General features: G+C 47.5%; 10 protein-coding genes across 10 annotated transcripts; 6 read left to right on the top strand and 4 right to left on the bottom strand.

Moving 5' to 3' along the window:
* Positions 1 to 314: 314 nt before the first annotated feature.
* On the bottom strand, positions 315 to 1,147 carry N7469_007355 (uncharacterized protein; the record flags this gene model as incomplete). Its single annotated transcript, XM_056646273.1, has 4 exons — positions 315 to 607; positions 671 to 787; positions 859 to 972; positions 1,069 to 1,147. 4 exons carry the CDS (start codon positions 1,145 to 1,147, stop codon positions 315 to 317), a joined length of 603 nt encoding a protein of 200 aa, XP_056499714.1.
* Positions 1,148 to 2,379: 1,232 nt separating this feature from the next.
* Positions 2,380 to 4,302, top strand: N7469_007354 (translation initiation factor 4B; the record flags this gene model as incomplete). Its single annotated transcript, XM_056646272.1, has 7 exons — positions 2,380 to 2,383; positions 2,499 to 2,555; positions 2,610 to 2,729; positions 2,807 to 2,884; positions 2,961 to 3,254; positions 3,313 to 4,025; positions 4,087 to 4,302. The coding sequence occupies 7 exons, from the start codon at positions 2,380 to 2,382 to the stop codon at positions 4,300 to 4,302; spliced, it is 1,482 nt and encodes a 493-aa protein (XP_056499713.1).
* A 3,598-nt stretch (positions 4,303 to 7,900) lies between these two features.
* N7469_007353 (Gfo/Idh/MocA family protein) lies at positions 7,901 to 9,221 on the top strand (the record flags this gene model as incomplete). The annotated part of the gene is made up of 5 exons (XM_056646271.1): positions 7,901 to 7,931; positions 7,999 to 8,024; positions 8,078 to 8,256; positions 8,351 to 8,634; positions 8,716 to 9,221. 5 exons carry the CDS (start codon positions 7,901 to 7,903, stop codon positions 9,219 to 9,221), a joined length of 1,026 nt encoding a protein of 341 aa, XP_056499712.1.
* A 1,806-nt stretch (positions 9,222 to 11,027) lies between these two features.
* N7469_007352 (60S ribosomal protein eL32) lies at positions 11,028 to 12,201 on the top strand. Its single transcript, XM_056646270.1, has 5 exons — positions 11,028 to 11,060; positions 11,124 to 11,163; positions 11,440 to 11,564; positions 11,634 to 11,755; positions 11,830 to 12,201. The coding sequence occupies exons 2-5, from the start codon at positions 11,124 to 11,126 to the stop codon at positions 11,936 to 11,938; spliced, it is 396 nt and encodes a 131-aa protein (XP_056499711.1). The 5' UTR covers positions 11,028 to 11,060; the 3' UTR covers positions 11,939 to 12,201.
* An 833-nt stretch (positions 12,202 to 13,034) lies between these two features.
* Positions 13,035 to 14,480, top strand: N7469_007351 (uncharacterized protein; the record flags this gene model as incomplete). Its single annotated transcript, XM_056646269.1, has 1 exon — positions 13,035 to 14,480. One exon carries the CDS (start codon positions 13,035 to 13,037, stop codon positions 14,478 to 14,480), a length of 1,446 nt encoding a protein of 481 aa, XP_056499710.1.
* A 549-nt stretch (positions 14,481 to 15,029) lies between these two features.
* On the bottom strand, positions 15,030 to 16,730 carry N7469_007350 (pseudouridine synthase family protein; the record flags this gene model as incomplete). The annotated part of the gene is made up of 2 exons (XM_056646268.1): positions 15,030 to 16,430; positions 16,488 to 16,730. The coding sequence occupies 2 exons, from the start codon at positions 16,728 to 16,730 to the stop codon at positions 15,030 to 15,032; spliced, it is 1,644 nt and encodes a 547-aa protein (XP_056499709.1).
* Positions 16,731 to 17,248: 518 nt separating this feature from the next.
* N7469_007349 (acyl-CoA thioesterase) lies at positions 17,249 to 17,839 on the top strand (the record flags this gene model as incomplete). Its single annotated transcript, XM_056646267.1, has 2 exons — positions 17,249 to 17,328; positions 17,389 to 17,839. 2 exons carry the CDS (start codon positions 17,249 to 17,251, stop codon positions 17,837 to 17,839), a joined length of 531 nt encoding a protein of 176 aa, XP_056499708.1.
* A 625-nt stretch (positions 17,840 to 18,464) lies between these two features.
* N7469_007348 (carboxylesterase) lies at positions 18,465 to 20,015 on the top strand (the record flags this gene model as incomplete). Its single annotated transcript, XM_056646266.1, has 1 exon — positions 18,465 to 20,015. One exon carries the CDS (start codon positions 18,465 to 18,467, stop codon positions 20,013 to 20,015), a length of 1,551 nt encoding a protein of 516 aa, XP_056499707.1.
* Positions 20,016 to 20,121: 106 nt separating this feature from the next.
* N7469_007347 (putative nucleoside-diphosphate-sugar epimerase) lies at positions 20,122 to 20,897 on the bottom strand (the record flags this gene model as incomplete). The annotated part of the gene is made up of 3 exons (XM_056646265.1): positions 20,122 to 20,352; positions 20,421 to 20,619; positions 20,689 to 20,897. 3 exons carry the CDS (start codon positions 20,895 to 20,897, stop codon positions 20,122 to 20,124), a joined length of 639 nt encoding a protein of 212 aa, XP_056499706.1.
* Positions 20,898 to 21,975: 1,078 nt separating this feature from the next.
* N7469_007346 (uncharacterized protein) lies at positions 21,976 to 22,476 on the bottom strand (the record flags this gene model as incomplete). Its single annotated transcript, XM_056646264.1, has 1 exon — positions 21,976 to 22,476. One exon carries the CDS (start codon positions 22,474 to 22,476, stop codon positions 21,976 to 21,978), a length of 501 nt encoding a protein of 166 aa, XP_056499705.1.
* Positions 22,477 to 23,023: the final 547 nt, after the last annotated feature.

Raw genomic sequence — 23,023 nt, 5'->3', positions numbered from 1 at the left:
GTGGGGCAAGTATGACACGTACTGTAAGTATAGCGTATGTAGATGATACTCCATAGAAGCAAAAGAGAAGGTCAACGAACGCGACTCTTTGTCCGTGCGTTACATGCTGTACATACAGTACCCTCCCCTCCTCTTCACGCGCGTTGCCTGAATGGGCCTGATACAGCGTCGCACCAGACCTGCAAGCCGGACACAAGGTGTGTGTGTGTGTGTGTGTGTGTGTGGGGGAAAGCGGAAATCATGGTGTTTTGCTGGGCACTTAGACTCCATGATTAAAAATTGATAAGATGTTCGCATCTTTCAAATAATTCCCATCATTTGGTGGCAGGGTCAGATACAGGGCGACTGCTTTCGAGTTGTTCGATCTTCTCGTCAAGAAGAGCAATCTCCGCCTCAACACTAAGAAGTTTCTCGTTCAACATATTTCGGTATTCTTCGTCGGACAGATGGCGTAAGGGTATCCATTTGGACTCGGCCATCCGTTGCATCAAGGGTTTACTAGGAGTTTGGGCCCTTCCCATTTGCCAAGCATCAACCCTGTTAAAAACACTTTGGCCGCCGTAACCGAGCAGAGTAAAAATCACCAATCCAGGCACCAGTCGACCGCCTAGCAAGAATCATCAGCAAGTTTTCGAAGCCGAATACAACCCAATGGAATCAATGATCGTACCCATTAATCTTGTCACTACGCCGCCGGATAGACCGCCGCAAAATGCACTAACATATGCTCGGTCCTGCGGCGAAGCTTGATCTTGGAAATGATGCTTGATGATGTTACTGCGCATCCCTGTCACCAATACCAAATTTAGTCACCGATTCGTCAATCTGAATAGGTGCATAGTTCGAGACGAGACATACACCAAAAGGTTGAACCGCATGCAAACCAGTGGATGCCACATGATACAGAATGGATCAATGGGTTAGGTGACTTGATAACACCCGCAGCTCCTCCGTAGATCAGTCCAGTGGCTCCTAGTAGTTCTCGGGTTAGCTCAATTCATCCATGTCTATGCTTGCTTGCTTTCTGGGGGATAAGCCCCGGCTTGAACTTGGGTGCAGGACACGAACCGGTGAGAGCTCCTACTTTGGCTGCGGACGCCAGAGAATTGGACATGGGATCAACATGTTGAGGAATTTGACCGCTCATCTTGCGACCGGTCTGAAAGAATGACGAACATGCCTTGCCTTAGCTCAGAGGAAGAAGAATCGCAGAACGAGATACAGGCCATCGCGACCCCGAGATGGCGGTCACGTGTTATTATGTAATCTATTTGATGGCTTTGCTACAATCTGCAAAGTACTGTTCGATAGTTAGTCAATAAAGTATCATATATTTCAAGGGTTTAATTCTTTGATCTGGATCAATGGGGCATTAAAGATTATTGATACTCATTTCAAGTATGGGTGCAATCTCATCTAACCAGTAGTACCTGGATAATGCCTAGCAAATGGTTGGCACGATCTCGCTAATATATTTAGCAACACAGGACATCCCGCTGGAACTCAACTCTGGAAGTTCAAACAAACTCGAATGTTTCAAAGTTTAGATAGCAAGTGCCTAAGTATCCAGAAAGAGCCCCCACGAGCCAGGAGAAATCACACTTACCACATAGTTTTACTCGATTAAAGATCGATCAAGAATAATGCCCAGGTGTGATCAACTTGGACACTGGACACTTGCGAAGCGAAAGCATATCAAAACCCCCAATATAGTATATGGCAAAACCACCGTTGTAAATAATACTTCGGACTAATGAACTAAAATTGATATTCCAAGATTATGAGTTAATATTTCAGTTAAATAGGAGCTCTGATTAACTCTCTAGACTACCCCATAGAATTCTAGATATCGACATCACCGGGCCCAATGAATAGACAAAGAATGTAGTATACATGCTTAGTGGGCGATCGCGAGGACCCACTGTTAGAAAAAAGGTGAAATGTTGTGAGGTACAGAAATTGAATATTCGAGACAGAATACATAACAGATATAACACCCAATCGTCATTAAATTGATTGTATTTTGTCGAATATCTCCTTTGAGTCGCTGTTGAGACTGGGTCAACCTTGATGGGGATTGGCTCTGAAGGGACTAGCGGCACCACTAAAAATTATCACGGATTAACTAACCCGACCACTTCCATCGTGCAAGCCCCGATTGCCGACTTCCCCTCTACCAACTTTTCCACTACGACTCTGATCTGGTAGACCTTGTTTTTCACGACATCCAAGTCGTCTTGTACCATTTTCGTCGACTCCTGGTCCTTCACCCGGGTGTCTTGAATTTTTTTCTTTCTTTTTTTCCCCTCCAAACCCTACTGTGTGAGAAGCGCGCACCAAGTCCGCTTGCGCGTTTCTTGACCTCTCGTAACCGCAATCATGGGTAAGCCAAACTTCCTCTGGATGCCATCACTTTGACTCTCAAGCAAGGACTCAGGTGTTCTGCGACTGAGTTATTCCGTGAAGTCGGAGCCCCAGCTAACGAATTTCCCCACCAGCGCCCGCAAAGTCTAAGGCCCAGAAGATGTCCATTGGGACCTTCTTGGCTGATGAGAGTAAGTGACCGGACTCATAGAAAAAAAATGTAACCGCGACTGACAACAATATAGGCCTTGGCTCTTGGGCTGATGAGATGGAGGATATGCCCCTCCCCAGTAAGTTGCAGGACCCTCCCCCCCACTCTGATCTTTTTGACTTCGTCGCTGATAACATATCTTTCTATACAGCCGGTATGTCTTGCTTTGTGACCCGCAGACTCTTATGGCTGGTCCGCGCCCAAAATCGTCATACTAATACTCTTCTTTAGGCCCTCCTACTTCTAGCTTCGGTTCCCGCCCTGCTGGTGGCATGGGCTTTGGTAGCGGTCCCGCTAGTGGTGGCTTTGGTATGGTGCCCTCGTTATTACTTGAATTGTCCGAGGTTCCTTTTTCACCGGTTACTGACGGAGATTTTGAACACAGACCGTCCTGAGCGTGGCGGATACGCCATTCGTGACCCTCTTCCTCTTCCCACCGAGCCGCCTTACACTGCCCACGTCGGAAATCTGTCTTTTGAAGCGACTGCGGATGACATCTCCGACCTTTTCACTGGCTGCGGCGTGACCAACGTCCGAATCGTCGAGGACAAACTGACAAAGGCCCCCAAGGGATTTGGCTATGTGGAGTTTGAGACTGTGGAGGGTCTGCAGAAGGCCCTGGACTTGTCTGGTACCACTCTTCAGGGACGAACCATTCGCACCAGCATTGCAGAGCCCCGTAAGTACCAGAGTGGAATTGAGAAAAAGCGCGAATGCCCAGACTAACAAACGCACAGCTAAGGAGTCCCGCATGGAGGGACGTGACCTTGACTGGACTCGCCGCGGTCCTCTTCCCCCACCCCCCGAGCGCCGTGTGCCTGACCGTGCCAGCTTTGGCCGCAACATGGATGCCGCATCTGATGCCGGCAGCGAGCGTGGTGGTCGTCGCAACAACTTTGAGTCCGATGGAAAATTCCGCGATTTCGGCAACTGGGAGCGTAAAGGTCCCCTCTCTCCCCCCGCTGGACCCCCTCCCCGCGAGGGCGGCCGTCCTCGCAACGCTGAAGATGGTGGTTCCAGCTTCCGCCGAAGCTCTCCTGCTTGGGGCGAGGGTCGCTCGCAAGAAGGCTCGCGTCCTCCTCGCCCAGATCGTCCGGAGCGCACTCCTACCGCGGCCGAGATGGATAACCAGTGGCGCAACTCGATGCGTCCTGACCAGCAGCAAAAAGAGCCTACTTCCCCTGCTGCTCCTGCTCAGCGTCCCAAGCTGAACCTGTCCAAGCGCACCGTCTCTGAAGCCCCTTCCACCCCCACCACCACTGGAGATTCCAAGGCCAGCCCCTTCGGCGCGGCTCGACCCATTGATACGGCCACTCGTGAACGTGAGGTTGAACAGAAGCGCCAGCTTGCTGTGCGTCAAAAGAAGGAGCAGGACGACAAGGCCAAGGCTGAGAAGGCCGAGAAACCCAAGCAGGGCAAGGAGCAGACCAAGGAGGCTAAGGAGACCAAGGTCGGCACAGATTCCAACAAGGACGCTGTTGAGCCCCCCTCGTGGCGGCGGAAACTTTGAGATCCTCCGGCGGGCCGGTGGAGAGGACGGCGGCATGGCCGCTGACCAGGAGCCTGAGCAGGCTGCTGCTGCTGCCCCCACCACCGAAGAGGCTGTGAAGGAGTCTGCCAACGGTAACTGGCGAAAGGCCGAGGCCCCTGCTGATGACAATGATGGCTGGAGCACAGTAGGCGCTAAGCCTCGCAACAGCCGCCGTGGAGGTGGCCGTGGATTCTAGGCATATCGATACCCTATACAACTTTTGCCTCTCGCCTCGATTGTGGCCTCCCGCGTAGCAACGTGATGGAGGTCGTTGGGCCCCGCCTGTCCTTCACGGTTGGTTCTCCGGAACAAGCAATTTCAATCAACAAATTCCGGGGACCGGGTCCTTCCATGGGAGACGCCGTGGCGTCATTTGATGTGGTGATGATTCTTGCATCTGTGCCACTATAGTTTTATCCCGTGCAGACGATGGCAGTTGTCCTGTTTTGACGTTCCTCTCGTCTCCTTCACATCTCTGTTTTTTACGATCTTCTCCTTTTGCGTGCCGGGCTAGATTCCCGACCTTCATCTAGTCTTTGCTCTCTGATGATCTGGCAGTCTGAAAAGTTTTTCTTCCGCCTCTATTTTGTGATGTTTGTGCTGCTGTTCGCTATCTAGCTACTATGTATTCCCATGCGTGATTCATGTGATTTGCTCATGACCATTACAGCCGATGCGAAATGAAGATTCCCGTTTCCTGTTTTTTTATTTCTTCCCTGATCTCTCTCTGCTCTTTCTTCTTTCCTTTGCCATTTCGCTTTTCATTTTCCCCTGTCTGATCGATTCGGATAGGATTGTCAATGAGCCGATCTCCACTCAACTTCGATCAACCATGCGAATACCAGTGACTGGATGACTGAATCTGAATGAGTGACGGAGGGAGGGGTGCTATGATATATGACTTTCCATGGTTATTCTGTCACACGAACCCTAGATCTTTGCTCCTGTTCTCGGTTTCCGCCCTTCTCTCCTGTTCACTCTCCCTTTCCTCTTCCCTCTGAAGTTCCAGTCTGATCGAACTCCTCATGTTACGGATTGCACGACTGGATGCCCTCTTTCCCCCTTCTAATTGATTATATCATTCGGCACAAGCAGAATGATGGACCCAATGTGTGTTCAGTACATCGTATAGATTGAATTGCAGTCTTCATTGACAGATGATTACCGTATTCAGTACTCCGTAGATAGTGATAGTCCGGGGTACGTGCCCTATCTATTAGCCTTCAATTTTTTTTTCTTTTTCTTTTTTTAATTGTGGAGCAGGGGATGACAGAACCACACTCGCTAGACTTAAACCCTCGAGGCCGGCCAATAATTCTTGGTTCCTCGCATTTGCATATACTATGTACAGTACAGTAGTACTGTAAGTAGTAAGGCGAAAGACAAAGGATGAGGCTATTGAACTCTAGATTGTACTCCCCGCATACTCATCCTATACTACCAACCACCTTTGTACTTATACTAACTACTCATACCAACATTTGAGCTTATGTGTAAAAAAGGATTGAATACCCGACCGGTCTAATAGTAAATGGTTCCAGCAAGGGCAAATCTTATAAATAGTTGGGCACTAGTGACGGTCAGACGGAACTAATGCAAATTAGTCCAACGTCCACGAGTCTGCACACCGCACATGTTATTGTGTCTTGCCGTTCAAATGTCCGGGAGGGGGGGAAAGAAGCGTGGGATTTACTACTTTAGATATTAACCACTCTAGAGTAAATAGGTACATACAGTACTATGTATTTATTATATGAAGTTTCAGAATATGAGAATGTAAACTAAAGTATGGAGTGTAAAATGGGGAAATTTGAAAACAATAAAGTATTCAATTAATTAAGAAATCCCTACTTCAACAGTGTACTGTACCTCGTAGATAATGTAAATAAGGGGAGAGCATTCAAGATGTTCCTGAGACACGATGGGTCCAATCCCAGCCATTTGTGAACCAAAGAACCAAAGAAAATCGGTGGCGCAGTCTGGAGTTAATGAACCCCTTCAAAGGAATCAAATGAGAAACAAAATCCGTGTTTCATTCAAATCCTACAACGTTATACATAGTACTTGGTCGTCTGCCCATTCGGACAAGGGCCAAACTCTTCTCCGCTCACATTCCTCTTCCTCTCTTCTGCTTTGACCTTCCGACGAATTAATTCATTTGCCGTAAACAAATCGTCCATGTTGTCATGTCGGCTACCACCACGACCTTGATGACCACCACTCTCGTCGGAACTCCCTCTGCAATGACGAATGTTGTTGAGCCTTTCTCCGAAAAGTCATGTCCAACATGCGGGTCCAACGGCAATGCGCTCGACGCTTCTGAAGCCCAACGTCGCATTTTGGAGCTGGAGGGGCAGATCCAGGAGATGACTGCGCAGGCTTCTATCTCTGGTAAATATGAACCAGATTTCAAGAACTTCACACTGGGAACTTACAACTAATCAAATATTCCTTCTATTCCTAATAGCCGGGAAACTCACCGAATACGAAGATGAACTGCGCCGACTACGTTCTTCACAACCAATCTACGAATCCCCACGAAGCAGTGCCTCCTTACCCGCATCCTCACACAGTGACAAACTACTCTCACCATCATCAACACCCCTCTCCCCAGATAATCAGTCGCAACAATCACAACCCGCTCCTCCAAGCCGTCTATCAACATTAACCAACCTCCTCCCTTACCGGCGCGGTAGTTCAACTCCAACCAGTGCCCCAGCCACGGTTCCAGTCTCAGCCGCGGCCCCGGTTCCATCAACACCCACTGCACCAATCACCCCCCCTCCCGCAACAGACATCCCCAGCAAATAGCGACAACGCAGAGCTCCAGGATGCGCTCGAGCGCGAACAGGGTCTGCGCAAGGCAGCCGAGACGCAGCTCACACAGGCGAATACCGAGTTGGAGGAGTTAACGGTGCAATTATTCAGTCAGGCAAATGAGATGGTTGCGCAGGAGCGCAAGGCCCGCGCTAAACTTGAAGAACGGGTTGCTGTGTTGGAACGGCGGGATATCGAGAAGAGGAATCGATTGGAGAGGTTGGAGAAGGCTATGGCGCGAGTTGAGAGAGTGAGGGCTTTGGTTAGACCTAATTAGTTAGGCCTGGCTGGGTTCTTGTTGGTGTCGGTGATATCCCTTGATTATTGTTATTGCGTTATGACTGGTACGATCTTTTGATATCCTTGATGGGGCTTGGTGGCGTCTTTTTTGGATAATCGGGTTTTTTGTATGGTGATTCCCGCTTTTTGCATTTTGGAAGGATTTGGCGCTTGGTTTGGGATATATCTTGTTTTGTCTTGAATTGTTTAGTCCTTGTGAATATTGTGGTATAAGGCGACCTGGGTAGGGAATTTGACGATGTCTGATATTCGAATCCCTCACATACTTACCAGTCTGCTTCTTCATATCAATGTCTATGTATATGCAAAATGGCAGCTCCCTGTAGATCATCACGTTTTCTCGGAGTAGCTCTTGCGTCATGCATGATCTGATCATGTGTTACCCTTCCAGAATACTCGCAGAGTCCCGCAAAAAAGAGAGCATGACTTCGGCCCGAATAAAGTACCGAAGTATCTGGTAGTTGAACCGTAGGAGACTCCATACATGTTACATGTACCGTAGATGAAGCGAGACCGAAGACTTCCCGATGGTTGGACCTTCCCAGGCCGACACGGAAGTGGACACCGACCCCACTCGAGCCCTGCATGACACTGACATCTTAATTCCTTCAAGAGCACTCTGCTGACTTTTATTTCGGCCATACTTTTGAGCTATATAGCTGCATAATTGAGAAATCATGTCTATTGGAGTTGCTATTATCGGCAGTGGTGCGTGTCTAGCCAATATCTAACTACAATCCTACCGGTGCTTTAATCACTGACACCCCGCAATTAGGTCTCTTTGCCAAAGAGCAACACCTGGTTTGATTACCTCCATATATTTGCTGATACTCGTATACTGACTCGGGAAATAGCCCGCTGTACAAGCGGCAGGGGACTTCGAGCTCAAAGCGATTTATTCACGGTCCTTGAAATCAGCCCAGTCTCTTGCTGAGGGTACATCTAACGTTGATCTATACTCGGAGGATACTGGGGCTGAGAAGACTTATGATTGCTTATTGGCTCGCTCTGATATTGGTGCAGTGATTATTGCGTATGTTGTGACTAGAAATCCCTCCAAACAACAACTCTAAATACCAAATCGCCTATGAATGGCGGTTCAAGGTGACTAACTGTGTGTGATATAGCCTGCCTATCCTAGTTCAGCCAGACTTTATCAAAAAGGCCCTGCTTGCTGGAAAGCATGTTTTATCTGAGAAGCCTATTGCCAAGGATGTTGCCACGGCGAGAGATCTCTTGCAATGGTATCAAACCAATATTGACGCAAGCAAGGTCTTCTGGGCTGTGGGGGAGAATTTCCGCTATATGAGCAAGTATCTTTTTGCTGCCGAGCAGGTTCAGAAGCTGGGATCTGTCCGTAATTTCCACGTCAACGTTCAGAACCTGGTCAAGCCAGACAACAAATATTTCTGTATGTCCACTTTCCCTACTGAAACGATGAGATAAGAGTTCGTCTCCGACTTCATGAATGATACTGACAAAGGAAACTTAGTGACTGCGTGGCGTAAAACCCCCGAATATCAAGGCGGATTTCTTCTCGACGGTGGCGTCCATATGATTGCTGCTTTACGTCTGATCTTGGGGTCCGCCGAGCAGATCACAACTGTCTCGGCACAGTCTTATCTACAACAGTCCTACCTGCCACCAGTGGATACAGTCGATGCAGTCGTAAAGACCGGCTCTGGTGCTACGGGTGTGATTTCTCTTTCCTGGGGATCACCTTTTAGCAAACACTCTTTCGAGTTTGCCTGCGAACAGGGTGCCGTTGCTCTGAATGGAGACGACGTGACAGTAAATGGCGTAACCCACCCTGTTGAGTTCGACGGGAAAGGCGTTTCTCTTGAGGTTGCCAAATTTGCGGCGGCCATTGCTAATGGACAGGCTATTGAGAAGAGACAGTCTCCCCAAGAGGCGTTGGCAGATCTTGAGATTCTGGAACAGATGCTGCAAAGCGGCGAAAAGCAGGGGGAGCCAGTGACTTTGAAGTTCCAGGCATGATCATGAAACGTAGCATCTCTATATAGAGGGATCTAATAGAGTTGGCCACCTTGAAGTAAGAAGAGTTCGTTATAGTAGATGTATGGTACACAAGAAGTGTGGCTGCAATTATTGCAGTCTGCGAATACAAAAAGCAGATCCTGAAGTCCGAACGAGTTCTGAATACCAAATAGTTTTTACCAAAAATCAAGGATATTACTAAGAATAGGTATGATTCCTGCTCCATGTAACTCCATCACTTAAACAGTGGACATATTGCAATAGGCCCCGCGTTCGAATGCAGGTTCGAGATTCCGAGCGAGCCCTGAAGGTTTAAAACCCGTATAGTCAGTGGTATATAAATAATACAATACATATAGAAAATAGTCAATAGGTCAGAAAAAATATCGTTTCCAAAAACAGAAAAAAAATAACAAGGCCCGAACCGCGATTTGAACGCGGGACCTCCTGCAATTTTTCCACTGTTTGAGTGGAGGAGTTACCCGAAGCAGGAATCATACGACTAGACCATCCGGGCAATGTTATCTAATCCATGAAAACTATGTAAATATAGCCTCTGGTAAAGCAGAATCTCTAAAGACAGCCGAATTTATTCTTTTTACGATTCCTTGCCCTAATTTCATTTATACTAATATTTCCCATTAATTCCAAAACAAACTAGTATATACAGTATTCCCATTACTTGGACTAGTGGCAGATCCGATCGGTCAAGAGTCTGTGAGCACCTCCATGTGAAAAGGGCAGCGATCAATATTCGATCCCGAGCAGCACGTTTGTCCTTCGGTTTGGATCGAGGCAATAGATCCTCAGCAGCATCTTTGTCCTTCCGTTTGCGTTAATCTCTCATTCAAGACTGCCGTTCGTCTGTGTCAGCTTGTTGCACACCCATTTGAGATTGATTCGGCTGTCTTGAATTGCTGAAGCGAGAGAAGTGAATTCCTCTGTGCTATCCATCCATGATCCCCCAAGTGAAAGAGGACCTGGGTGGTTGAAAGTCCTTTGCAAGGTTCCCCAGATATGTGCAGCTATCGTTTTATGTGTTCCCTTATTAATACTCCCCGTTCAACAGTGTCGGTATTGCAACTCTTCGCTGCTTCGTGATCGTGATATTTTGATGTCTTCGTTCATCTCGGGCTATCCAAGGTGATCCTTTCGGGAGGAGAAGTATAGATAGTAGTATGGATGTCAGTCTGTTGTCTAATCAAAAATAGTTTCTCCTTTTCTTTCGAATTCCCATTAGTTGAAAGAAGTCCTCTCATGGAGTTAACCTAGAATTGTATTATCGGCAAACTTTACGTTCTCCGTAATACTTAGAGCAGCATTCATGGCCTCAGATTCGTGTAGTCATTTCATATTAAACACAACCAGAATTAAAAGAGTATTACTGCTAGTACTTCTGATAAACTTCGTATAATGCCAGAGAAATACTGTATCAAAATACCTCTTAAGGCATGTCACAAGAATTCAAGTACTACTATAAGCAACTATTAGTAGTCACCAAGAATTCGTACTCAAATACAGCGAACCTCCGCTTGTACTGTGGTAGAATCCTCAGTACTAGCACACAAGCGTACACTTATTGTAGTAAGTTGTCCATTATATCAACAATACAATTGTTGTTCCTGGCTTTATAGGTATACTATGTAGAGTCCCAAAGAGGAAATCTTGGCAGGGCTCGGTCCACAGATAGCCCTAGGCTGACGTAATCCACATCCGTTCGCTTAGGTCGCTGAAAGTGCACTAGTGTGGGTCGCCCACTCCGCCAGTGCGAAGTTTTCGAGATTGATTTCGCTCCGACTCGACAACCCTCAACGCCCGGCGAGACGCAACACCGACAAAGTGAGTTGAATCACACATCTTCGAATTCCAGCATCCCGATACTGACGATTTTTCCTCTTCAAGATGGTCGCCGCCAAGAAGCACATCCCTATCGTCAAGAAGCGTATGTTCTCGAATCCCGACCGTTCCCGTTTTCCTTTGGCCTGGATTGCATCGCCTTTCGACCGATCGACGACATGAACTGCATCGATGGAAAAAGAAGGAAGATACGGATTCAAAATGGCTGCGACAAAGTGAGGAGAAATGATGAACCGACATTCGAAGACTACAGTTTCAAGTTCCGCGATCGAAGGGCGATGTTCATCCGAAAGGCTTTCGACAATATAATTCGACACGATTGGAATTGCAGAATTGGAAGGACTAACATGGATTATAACAGGCACCAACCGCTTCAACCGTCACCAGTCTGACCGGTTCAAGTGTGTTGCTCCCTCGTGGCGCAAGCCCAAGGGTATTGACAATGCCGTCCGCCGCCGCTTCAAGGGCCAGATTGCCATGCCCTCCGTACGAACCCCTCGATTTGAAAACCCTTTACTCCGACGAAAGCACGACTAACATGCTGGGATTACTTAGATCGGTTACGGCTCCAACAAGAAGACCCGCCACATGATGCCCTCCGGCCACAAGGCTTTCCTTGTCAACAACACCAAGGATGTCGAGCTCCTCCTGATGCACAACCGCACCTACGCTGCCGAGTATGTTTCAACTACACGAAAGAGGATGATTGTTTCCCCGAATCTGGACCCTTGGAACTAACCTCAACCTATAGGATCGCCCACGCTGTCTCCTCCCGCAAGCGTGTTGAGATCATCGAGAAGGCCAAGGCTCTCGGTGTCAAGGTCACCAACCCCAAGGGCCGTGTCACCACCGAGGCCTAAATGGACTGAACCTCAAAAAGTTCTTTTCCTATTTTTTTTTTCGGTGTGGTATTCGCAGGAGCATGAGAGGGTCGGGGTTTGTACGGTCGTGAATACTATCACTATCACTCTGGCGATAACGATTCCAAGGATTGTGCATGGCATTCCATGTGCGGCTCGCGCTTTGGTTAATGCCGGGCGTCGAGTGAGAGAAATTTTCTCTTGAAATGACAAACAAAAATTGAAAAATCCTCTTGCATTGTACAATGCCAATGCTTCTCTACTTAGCCAGAATGGTTTATCATCATGGGCCCGAGTGTCCCTCGTAGATTTATCCGACTTTGCAGTATCTCAAGAGGGCATTGTATGAAGTGAATAGGGTTGATCTGTCGACCTCATTCCCAATTAGGACGTGCATGTTCTGTATTACAATACAAGTATACGTGATGGCATGATTATCTGATATCATCGACGTATATCTTTCTAGTCAATTCCTAATTTCTAGCGTCTACTATTTAGTTTCATCGACATACACAAACTACATAGTACACTACTAATATATGGTTCCAACCATAAGGTTATACATAGTTAAACCTTGTGACAGTTACTAGGCAAATGTGGTTCCAGCTGAAAAGTTCCCTGCTTTGCATTGCTTTAGGGGGATCCAAGATGACGAGTCCATTGGCGATCCTCTGACCCACACATCTTCCAGGGGCCTCGTGGTAGCCTGCATGGAACGGAGAGATAGAGTCACCCATGAACCACTAGATCTAGAAGTACGAAAGTATCTAACTAGTATATATATATATATATACATATCTGCAGTAATGCAACTGGGTAAGCTGTCATAACCATTCAATGCCCGAATCCAAGGGCGCTAAGTCGCGGGGGAATGGAGACGCAATGCTTGACGAACGGAGCAAATCGTGGTGCCACCGAGCGATCTGGCCAATGTCAGTCAGAAATCCCGTCACGACCGTCGAAACATGTCCCCACGGTACAAGGCAAGAAAAGGGCCCTGGTTGTCGATCCTGCACGCTTACCTGGGTCTTCTTTCCAACATGATTGAAGCTCTCTACCTTTTTCTTCCTCTTCTCACCCCTCGCGCCATCCCAGGATGTTGACTCTCCCCGCCCGGTATGGGCGATGGGTGCCTATTCTAACCCCGCTGGCTCTCATCATTTTATTCCTACATCTCCACAGTTACACGGGGAATAATCCAGGGGTGATACTCGATTCACCGGAATCCTCGAGCTCAAGTACGAGTTCAAACTCAAAGACTATCAATCACAATCAAGCGGCAGATCTCACCTCAGCATGTCGACCACTCCCCGGTATCGATGACGTCCTCGTCGTTCTGAAGACCGGTATCACAGAAGCACAGGATAAAGTCCCTGTACATATTCGCACGACACTCCGATGTATCCCACATAAATTGATTGTCTCCGATTACGAAGAAGATATCGCCGGCCTACGAGCCACAGACGTCTTCCGTAATGCGACTCAGTCCATGCTGCAGAGTAAGGACTTTGCCATTTACAATCGCGCAAAGACCCAAGGTCGAGCCGGATTACTACAACAAGACCATACGAAAGTCGCCAACGGTCCCGCCGGTATGATGGATAACCCGGGCTGGAAGCTTGATAAGTGGAAGTTCTTACCGATGATACAAGAAGCCCGGGCTTATCGGCCCGATGCCAAGTGGTATGTCTTCCTCGAAGCCGACACTTACCCGATTTGGACCAATCTGCTGGCCTGGTTGGCCAATTTCGATTCCAGGAAGGAATTATACATCGGGAATCAAATGCAGATCGGAGATAATTTATTCGCGCATGGTGGTTCTGGTTTTGTCTTGTCCAATGGGGCTATCCATTCGGTCGCGGATCATGTCTCTCAGTATCCAGAGCAATGGGAGATGATTACTAGTAGAGAATGGGCTGGTGATTGCGTTCTGGGCATGGCACTTGCGACTGTTAAAATCAGTTTGACCTGGTCCTGGCCTCATGTCACTACCGAGTCTGTCTGGGGACAGGATGCCCTAGGCGAGGGATTCGGTAAACAACAGTGGTGCTATCCACCTTTTACTTTCCATCATATGTCGCCCACAGACGTAGATCGAATGTGGGATTTTGACCAGAAATGGTTTTCCAACGTATGCATTGCATTCTTTATCGGGGCTTTTATGTATTTGAAAAGGCGGCTTGCTGACCCTTCCCTCCAGGAAAATAATACCGTCCTTCACTACGGAGACATATTCACTCATTTCATTCGTCCCACTCTAGCACATTATCTTGACAATTGGGACAACAACGCTAAGAATCAATTCGAAAAGAAGAATGACCAAGGCATCGCTATCCCAATGACAGTATGGGACTGCGCAGAGCACTGCGCTACTGACCCAAGTTGCTTGCAATATAAATTTACCAATGGTATATGCTCGACTTCACCTGAGGCTGTTCGCGGTACACCTGCACGAGGCATCGAGTCGGGCACGATGATGTGGCGAGTCGATGCTGCCATTGCAGGTAAGGAAAAGTGTGCTGAAACCATGTGGATCACTTGATCTTTCCTCCTTTCTTTTTCTCTCTTTATCTTTTCTTTGCGTATATACTTCAAGTTCTTTTGATTTATTGCTGTCTGAATGGGTATATATAAACGTGGGGCGCTGGGACTGAGATCCGGATTTGTATTTATAAGGTGTGATACTGGATTTAGCGTGCATATAGTGCTACTTGATTTCAGTTACTTCAAGCCATGGCTGTGTTGTCTTGAGACTATCAGTCAAGAAACCGATCCTATTACTTTGAATTCGTATTGAAATGTCTCCAAGTTGGAATACCAACTGTCAGCGCTGCACCTTTTCTAACTCACCAACTAATACTGTATGAGTCCTTAGTAGTACTCCATACTCCAGTACTAGAAAGAGCATTTTCTAGGTAGTATGTTAGGAGGTTGGGGGGGGGGAGACTTTTTATATCATTTGTAATGCAGATATCGTTGTATTTGACGCCGCTCTGGGCTGACAATGTACTGTATAATCTAACTGAAATGGTATTAAGCTTTTATAAATGGAACCACATATACATCATATCGTTGACTAGCAAAGTCCCAACTAATTTGCCGGCGCAGCTCCATCCTGCGGCGTGTCGCTGGGAGTCGAAGCAAAAGCAGGGTCATCCTTCGAGATAGGAACATATCCAACACCTGTAACAAGGACATGACTCGCATCGCGCTGGTTCTTCTTGATCCGGTTACCTGAGTTAGGAGGATCGTCTTCAGTACCGATCGGAGTAGGAACAGTGCCGTGTCCATGGATGATTTCCTCTTCTTCAGGCACAGGGACCCAATCGGGGACTTGGCTTGGCCCCTCCATTCCCTTTGGCGGGAGACCCCAGTTTGGCATCTTGCTTTGGTATTTCCAGTCACCATCCAAATCCGCGTAGGCCACAGCATGCAAAAAGAGACCCAACTCATGGGGACCAGGATCCGTGTACAGTTCTGTTGAACATACTTCGCACAATTTACCCGACAGCTTCTCTCCCTTCCGCTTCTCATAGTCCTCGGTGGCAGCTTGCTGTTCACGGGCCATAATCTCTGCAATCACAGCCGAGTCGGTTCCAGGGGGAACATTCGGGGCAGCCGTTAGATGTGTACGGTATGTAACGGTATCGGCAACCTCAGTCTTGCCCATATTGTGAAGTCTCTCCATGATTTCCTCATCACGCTCTCCGTGATCTTCGTTTCGAGCCAATTCTGGCCCGAAAACTCGTCGGTTCGAGTAGATAGGGTCGTTGGAGATGGGGTATCCTAGGAATTGCAAATGAACGCGGATCTGATGCGTGCGCCCAGTCAGGGGATAGCAATGCACAATACTGTATCCCTCAGCCTCATTAGTGAGCACTGGCGGTGGAGTTGCAGCGATTTCGGTATCACCTGAAGGACCATGAACTTCCTGCGCAGTTGTTGATGCGGCTGCTTCCGGAGGATAATAAGCCAAGCGGCGGAATTTAGTGGTAGCTTCCTTGCCTGTTGCGCGCACACGATTGAGTCCAAGTTTAGGGCTGACCTGCATGATGGGTTGGTCACAAACCACGACGCCATCCGGGAATTTACCCTTTACGCGAGCAATATACTCCTTTTGTACAGATCTTGCTTGAAGCTTCGTCGCCATCTTCTCCGCTCCCTTGGGGTGTTTTCCAAGAAACATGACGCCGGATGTCAGTCTGTCTAATCTGTTACAGGGTCGAGGCATCCACTCGTACCCACGTTCAGCACGTAGGATTTCGCAAACAGAATTGTAATGATATCGACCGGCGGAGTGAACAGGAACGCCAGCTGGTTTATCGATCACAAGTAGATCATCGTCTTCATGGATGATGCCGATGGGAAGGGCGGTGACAGGAGGTTCATGGCGATGAAGGGTGTGCGAGATCTTTTGGCCATTCTTGAGAACGGTGTCTCTGCCCGCAGGCTTGCCATTGACACAGACTAGACCTGTATCGAGAGCATTTCTCTAGTCAAAGTTAGCAGATTTCTCTTATTCAAAGACTGGTGTAGATATATCGCATACATAGTACTCTGCTGGCCGATCACGAAACTCCGAAGTGAAGATATCTTCTAATCTTTTACCCCGCCAGCGCTCCTTGCACCAAGTATTGAAGGTATAATGATACGGCTTCACACGGCGGAACCCTCCCTCCATGTAGTATGGTGCAGGCCAAGGATCACATGGTGTTACGAGGACATCAGCAGGCTGTTCAAATTCGGTCGCCGGAGGGGGGGGATTGGCGGGCTCAGCGTTGACAAGAGCCATCGTCGGTAGTGGAGGAGGGCGTAGCTTGCCTCGCCGAAGCAAGTAAGCTGTAATTCGAGGTGAGGGAGCCAGGGGGGACGCAACAAGCGACCTTTAATTCAGTAAAGTGGCGGGTTGAATTTGTACGTGAAGAGACGAGAAGGAAAAAAAAAATAAAATTGGAGAAAAAAGACGATAAGGCCAGGCACGCGGAGTTTGGTGGGCCCGTTGATTTCCCCCACCTTCGACATCTCCCCAGTTTCAAGAACAACATTTGTGTCTCATTAATCTCATAAAGACATTTTTTTTATCATTGAGACTTAGCATGAGAATTCTCTTACTGATCTCATTTGATTTCAGATGCACTCTGCATGTTCATTACATAAGCAGAAATCGACCTCGGCTCATCAACTCCGAGGCCGCGGGGATGCGAAGACCATCTTCGCTGGTCAATGGCCCAGCCGAATCATTCTCCTTTTCGACACTCTCCAGATCGATCGCGTAACCTTTGACAATACGAATCCTACCTTGGAAAGAAAATGGCTACACCGGAGTCTCTGGCGAAAAAGGGCCGCAAGCGCAGCGACTATGGCTATCATCAGCTGCACCAAACAAGATGGTAAAGACTACAGGAGAGGACAACTGATTCATAGTATTTGAATGTTAACATGAAGCTTAGGTTTGATAACGATATGTATGCTCATCTAAACAATACCGTCTACACCACTCTCTTCGACACCATCGCCAATTCCTACCTTATCGAACATTGCGGCATGAATCCCTTCAGCGTCAATAATCCCACCCCGAAAAGTCCAGAAGGACAGCCTTCCAATTTGACTGGCAGCACAGACCAAATTGGACTGATTGTATCTACACACTGTGACTTCTTTGGATCTGTTGCTTTCCCAGATACCCTGGAAGTAGGTTTGCGTGTCGCCAAGCTGGGCTCGTCAAGCGTCACATGGGAGATTGGTATATTTCGCAAGGGAGAAGAAAACGTGAAGATGGTTGGTACATATACTCACGTCTTTGTACTACGGGAAACCATGCGTGTTGGCAAAGGTGGCATGGAGAGTCGAGTACGACAAGGCCTCGAGAAGCTTCTGAGTCCACCAGAGGCTAAGCTATAATAAAGTTTTGCCTCTCCTTGTTACCACTAGGAAATAGTAGCCCCTCGCGGTGTAAATAGAAGTCATAGCTAGTGTACCTAATATAAGCATCCTGACATAAATGAACCATACTCGAAGTCCCCTGCGTATCTTAGTAGTCATTAGTATGCAAAACATCACGCCTCTGCGTCACCGTATTGAAAAAAAGTGACCCAGGGAAGACAAACTTAGACGTCAATGTCTTGATACTCTCAGGTTAGAATCCAGAGCAACATGAGACGTACTGGAATGTCCTTATACTAGCAGGAGCATGAACACGGTGTCGGTAAATAATAGTATCGAGTTAGGGCAAGCAAAGAGAGACGATAAAAGGTATAATACATAGTGCCAGTGTACTTCAGAACTTATTACTCGGAAAAATAAATATCAACTACCGGTATTATGAGCATCTTGTCTCTACTACTAGGCAAGTCCGAATGGACTGGGTCTTTAATCTCGGATATTCCGGGGTTGAAGGGGGAATCTTCGTCATCTCCCCACATCGATGGATCAAACGGGACGAATAGAGGCCTCATAAAGGTACCCTGAAACCCGGTGTGCGGAAAGTCTAAGACTGGTATATCTTTTTGAAGCAATTGGCTATACAATGCAGCTCCTTTTTCGGGCCAGCATCCTTGTGGCCTACGCGGCTCAAGCGATAGCAGACCCATCCCTGACAGTCCGAACCAAGACTGGGACATTTACCGGCTTGAAGAACCCCGAATTTAACGCAGTTCGTGAATTCCGGAGTATTCCGTTTGCAAAGCCCCCAATTGGGTCATTGCGCTTTCAGCCTCCAGAGCCATTGTCGGCTTCGTTGAAGCATCACGACTCGACACAATTTCCACCTTCATGTCCACAGTTTGTTACCAGCAAGCCTACCTTCTTCAACCAACTTACCCCTTATCTGCTTGCCAACAATGGCAATCAAAATCATACAACTGGGCTTGCGCTTTCAAGGTCATCAGAGGACTGTTTGAAGCTCGCTATCTGGACGCCTTATGGCATTTCTCCGGACGCAAAGCTACCCGTCATCTTTTTCATGACAGGAGGAGGTTTCCAGACTGGTGGAGTAGATGTGCCAGCTCAGATTCCATCAGCTTGGGTCAATAGAACGCAAGAGCATATTGTTGTGACCATCAATTATCGCGTCAATATCTTTGGATATCCCAATGCTGCGGGTTTGAAGAATCCAAATCCCGCCCTGCTCGATCAACGTCTGGCTCTTGAATGGGTTCACGACAACATTGCTGCATTCGGTGGAAATCCCGAGGCTATTACTATGTGGGGACAGTCTGCAGGTGCAATCAGTACAGACTATCACAATTTTGCGTTCTGGGATAAGCCTATTGTCCAAGGTTCCTTTTCACAGTCCGGCACAGCTGTCAAGCAGCTCACATCGTCCGATTATGCGAAGTCTAATTTCACCTTTGTGGCCAAGAACCTTGGCTGCAACTTCGTCAACAATTCGAAGAAAGAGCTGGAATGCATGCAGGAAGTTCCGATGGCCAAGATCGAGAACTTTGTTGGTCAGTTTGCCGGATCACCGGGGCTGAAATTCGGGCCTATTGCCGATGAACATTTCATCTTCTCCGACTATCCAGCGCGAGCAGGTGCTGGGAAGCTCTCACCACGTCCAGCGATCTTCTCTGACGCTGCCAACAATGATGCCAGCCTGACTTCATGGCCTTCAACCAATGTCTTAGAGGGGCCGTATCAACCTTCAGTTGACGCAAGTACATTGTCTGGATGGGTCTGTCCGACCGCTAACACGAGCATATTTCGTGCGGCTTCCAACCGAACTACATACAGATATCAGTATGCCGGGGTATGGCCAAATCAGAACCCCTATAATTGGACGGGCGGTTTCCACTCTGCCGACTTGATGATGTTTTTTGGGACCTATGTCTATAATGCGACTCATACTAGGCCAAAGCCGTCCCATGAAGAGATCAAGACAAGCCAAGTGATGCAAGATCATCTTTTGGCTTTCATGAAAGATCCCAAGGAAGGTCCTGCCGCATTAGGTTGGACTCCATATAGTTATGGGGGTAGTATTCTTCGGTTTGGGGCTGATGGAATCCCGGTACAAAAGGTCAGTGGATATGAGGTTGACGGGCCTTGCTTTGGAAACGGGACATATAATGCATTCCCCTAAGCGATATAAAGTATAGATTAAGTCATCACCACCAAATACGACTGCAGATAGAAGAGATAAGACATGCCAAACAAAACTTGCATTCTCCACGACTGTCCTGCAATCTTTAAAGCCCAGAATTGACCTCAGAATTCTCCCACACTTTCTTTTCCCCGCCTTTCAGAGCGAGATCTAGCATTTTAGCAGCCAAATTGTCCACTTTGATTGATGTTGCAATATTGGACACGAAGCTAGGAAGGGGAACACCACGTGAAAAGATCAAACCCGGCTTCACGATATAAGACTCAAATCCCGCATTTTCATTAGCAAATTTGAGAATTTCACTCTCAACTTGTCCCTGTGAAAATTCAGATTGAGGATCGAGTCATTCGACTGCAGGAATAAAGGAGATATAAAGAGCCATACCCGAATACGTCGATAATCTTGCATGAACCAGAGCGGTTTAGTCTGATCTTGTTCTGCCCCAGCACCACTACAATAGACAAATCGAAAAGGCTTTCGACAGTTCTCGTTGAAAAGTTTTGCGGCAGTTGTGGTGTACCCGATACTTACTCGCCGGGCTGTTTCTTCATCAGGCACTTTCGTGGGCGTGAGACCGATGGTCCTGCGATCAGTCAGCGAGCTGATACTGCATCAAAGATCTAACACGAGAACAATGCAGTATGAATCATACCAAATACATGCATCGGCATCTTTCACAGCCTCCTTGGCGGTATCAGGGTACGACGAGAAGTCTTCGACGATTACGACCTGAAGCTTATCGTGTGGCGGTAATTCGCGCCGGCTTAGAGCTACAATAGAGGTCACGGACGGATTCTTCAGACATTGCTCAAGGAGTTCGTGACCCACGAACCCGCTAGAACCGGCCAGAATGCATTTCATGATGTTGGTAATAATGATAGGAGAGATTCGAGAATGGTGAGATCATTTTTGGAAGATGTCGGTCAGGACAAAGTCTATTGGATGTTCTGTTTTGATGCTGGTCACCTGAACTTAACTCCGACTATCTCCGCTGGTTATGGAAGTGAAAGACTTACAGACCATGGGAAATTGAGATCATCAAAGCCACCATCGCACTTGAAAAGACTGATAGAGCTTAGAACAAGTCAGTTGATCTGATGTTCTTTTCGCTGGGCTGTGCAGTGCCATAACCTTAGTTTCAAAAGAAAAGAACGACAGACAGAAGGGCTTCTGTCTGTCATTCCTTTCACCTCATCAAGGTCCCGTGAATAATAGTATAAACAGAACGCGGTATGTCTATTCAAAATAGTAGGACGACAGGTAAAAGCGATCTGCAAGGGCTCTTAAACTTAGACTACACCACTGCAGCAGGTACTTGAAAATATAGCCAAAAGTAGAATTAGGATAGAAAGAAACCATCAAGACTCGATGCATAAAGCTCTATATAAGATTGTATTATACGACATTGAATAGGGTAATAAAAAAAGGGTAATAAATTCAAAGAAAGAAAAGAACTACTATGTTTACGGCAATGTATGGAACCGTTTCTGGGGGCAGATGTGATGAATGCTGCAAGCACCAAAACAATCATACTTGCTTCCGATCGAATGATATATATCATGATGGTAATAACCACTTTAATTAGTGATACATGTACAGAAAACAGAGTAGGGCTCGCGGGCTAGGCATGTAACAGAATCTCTCATTATGCGCTGATAGTAATCAGCTTTCTCGATCGCATGAAACAAATCTACTCTATGTAAAAGCAAAAAAAAAAAAACCAGAAAGTCGCAACAAAGACACCGAACATCCGAAAAGCCGACCCAGTCATCACGCAGAACCTAGAAAAAAAAATAGCACTTTTGATAACCAGTGAACACGCTAGAACGCTTGCCAGAGTTGAAAAACATAAAGGCAAAAAGATGCGTGGTTGAATTCTGTCGTAATGGTATTGGTATTGAGGGTAGTTGGTATTCAACAAAATCTCAATATCTCCCACTTAATCAAATTTGGGAATGACGATACTGTTGCAGCGAGAGACGTTCGCACTGGCGGGTGGCGAGACGCCTCGACGCATCGTTTCACCATCCTCATCGAGCCACCACTTGGGATAAGGGCCCGGAATGAAGCGATCCTTAGCATCCCATCCAGCAACCCAGTGGACACCGTCGTCGAGCAAGAAGAAACGAAGTTTCTCAGGCTGAGCGCCCTTGTGCAGTGGAGCCGAGAACCAGCGGCATCGCTCTTCGAGTTCAGACTCGAACATATATCGGTGGAGGATGCGACAGTAGACGAGTGCGGCGGGTACTTTTTCTTCAAAGTCGGAATCGTCACGTTGGATAAGGTGCCATCCACGACCGGGGAGGAATTTGTAAGTTCCTGGGACAGGAGTCTCCCAGTGTTGTTCTCGGTTGGCGTTGTTGTCGACGCGATCACCATGTCGGAACCAGTATGTGGGGCAACAGAGGGTGCGCAGGCAGAGGAAAGGGTTTGGGGCCATGACCGTTCGATGGCAGTGTGGTTGACAAGGGTGAGACACGCGAGTCTGAGATTGAAATTGGAAAGATCGGCCACGCAAGGAGGATATCAAATAGAAGACAATACAAAGCCGATGGGGGGGTATGGGAATATCAAAGACGCTTGAAGTGCAGTGAGAGAGAGTAAAATCGAGAGTAAAAAAGTAAGAATGGGGAAGAGGAGAACGACAGCTATAAGTCGACGTCCATGGTGACAAAAGGGCAAGGGATCAATCGCGCAAGAATCGAGACAAGATTGAAAATGGTGGAAGTCCCTTCGGCTTAGAACAGCTCGGTGAAGGGATCCTGAAGGGTGCAGATGCACTTATCACGAAAGAATGTGGGAAAAGGAGAAGAGCACGGGATAGAGTCCAACGCCAGGACTGGACCGGAATGCTCAATGGTAGGGCGTTTGGATAGTTGCGTTATCGTTGCGGTGAGCAGGAGGATCACCGATGAAATGGTTGAAGCTGCGCGAGAATGACTTGGCACAGTCGGAATTATCACGAGCTTTGTTAAGTTTCGGGAAGG

Source organism: Penicillium citrinum (genome assembly GCF_028827155.1).
Source record: "Penicillium citrinum strain IBT 23319 chromosome Unknown utg000006l:1.0-3011923.0:1.0-3012962.0, whole genome shotgun sequence".
Lineage (NCBI taxonomy): Eukaryota > Fungi > Ascomycota > Eurotiomycetes > Eurotiales > Aspergillaceae > Penicillium > Penicillium citrinum.
The sequence above is the reverse complement of the archived record's forward strand: the minus strand, read 5'-3'. Positions and strand labels throughout refer to the sequence as shown.

Bases quoted from the DNA above. Each gene is read 5' to 3' on its own strand.
- N7469_007352 (XM_056646270.1), top strand. From the start codon at position 11,124: ATGGTCGCCGCCAAGAAGCACATCCCTATCGTCAAGAAGC. The intron at 11,565-11,633 runs GTACGAACCCCT...GGGATTACTTAG, and splicing joins GCCAGATTGCCATGCCCTCC to ATCGGTTACGGCTCCAACAA. The intron at 11,756-11,829 runs GTATGTTTCAAC...CTCAACCTATAG, and splicing joins AACCGCACCTACGCTGCCGA to GATCGCCCACGCTGTCTCCT.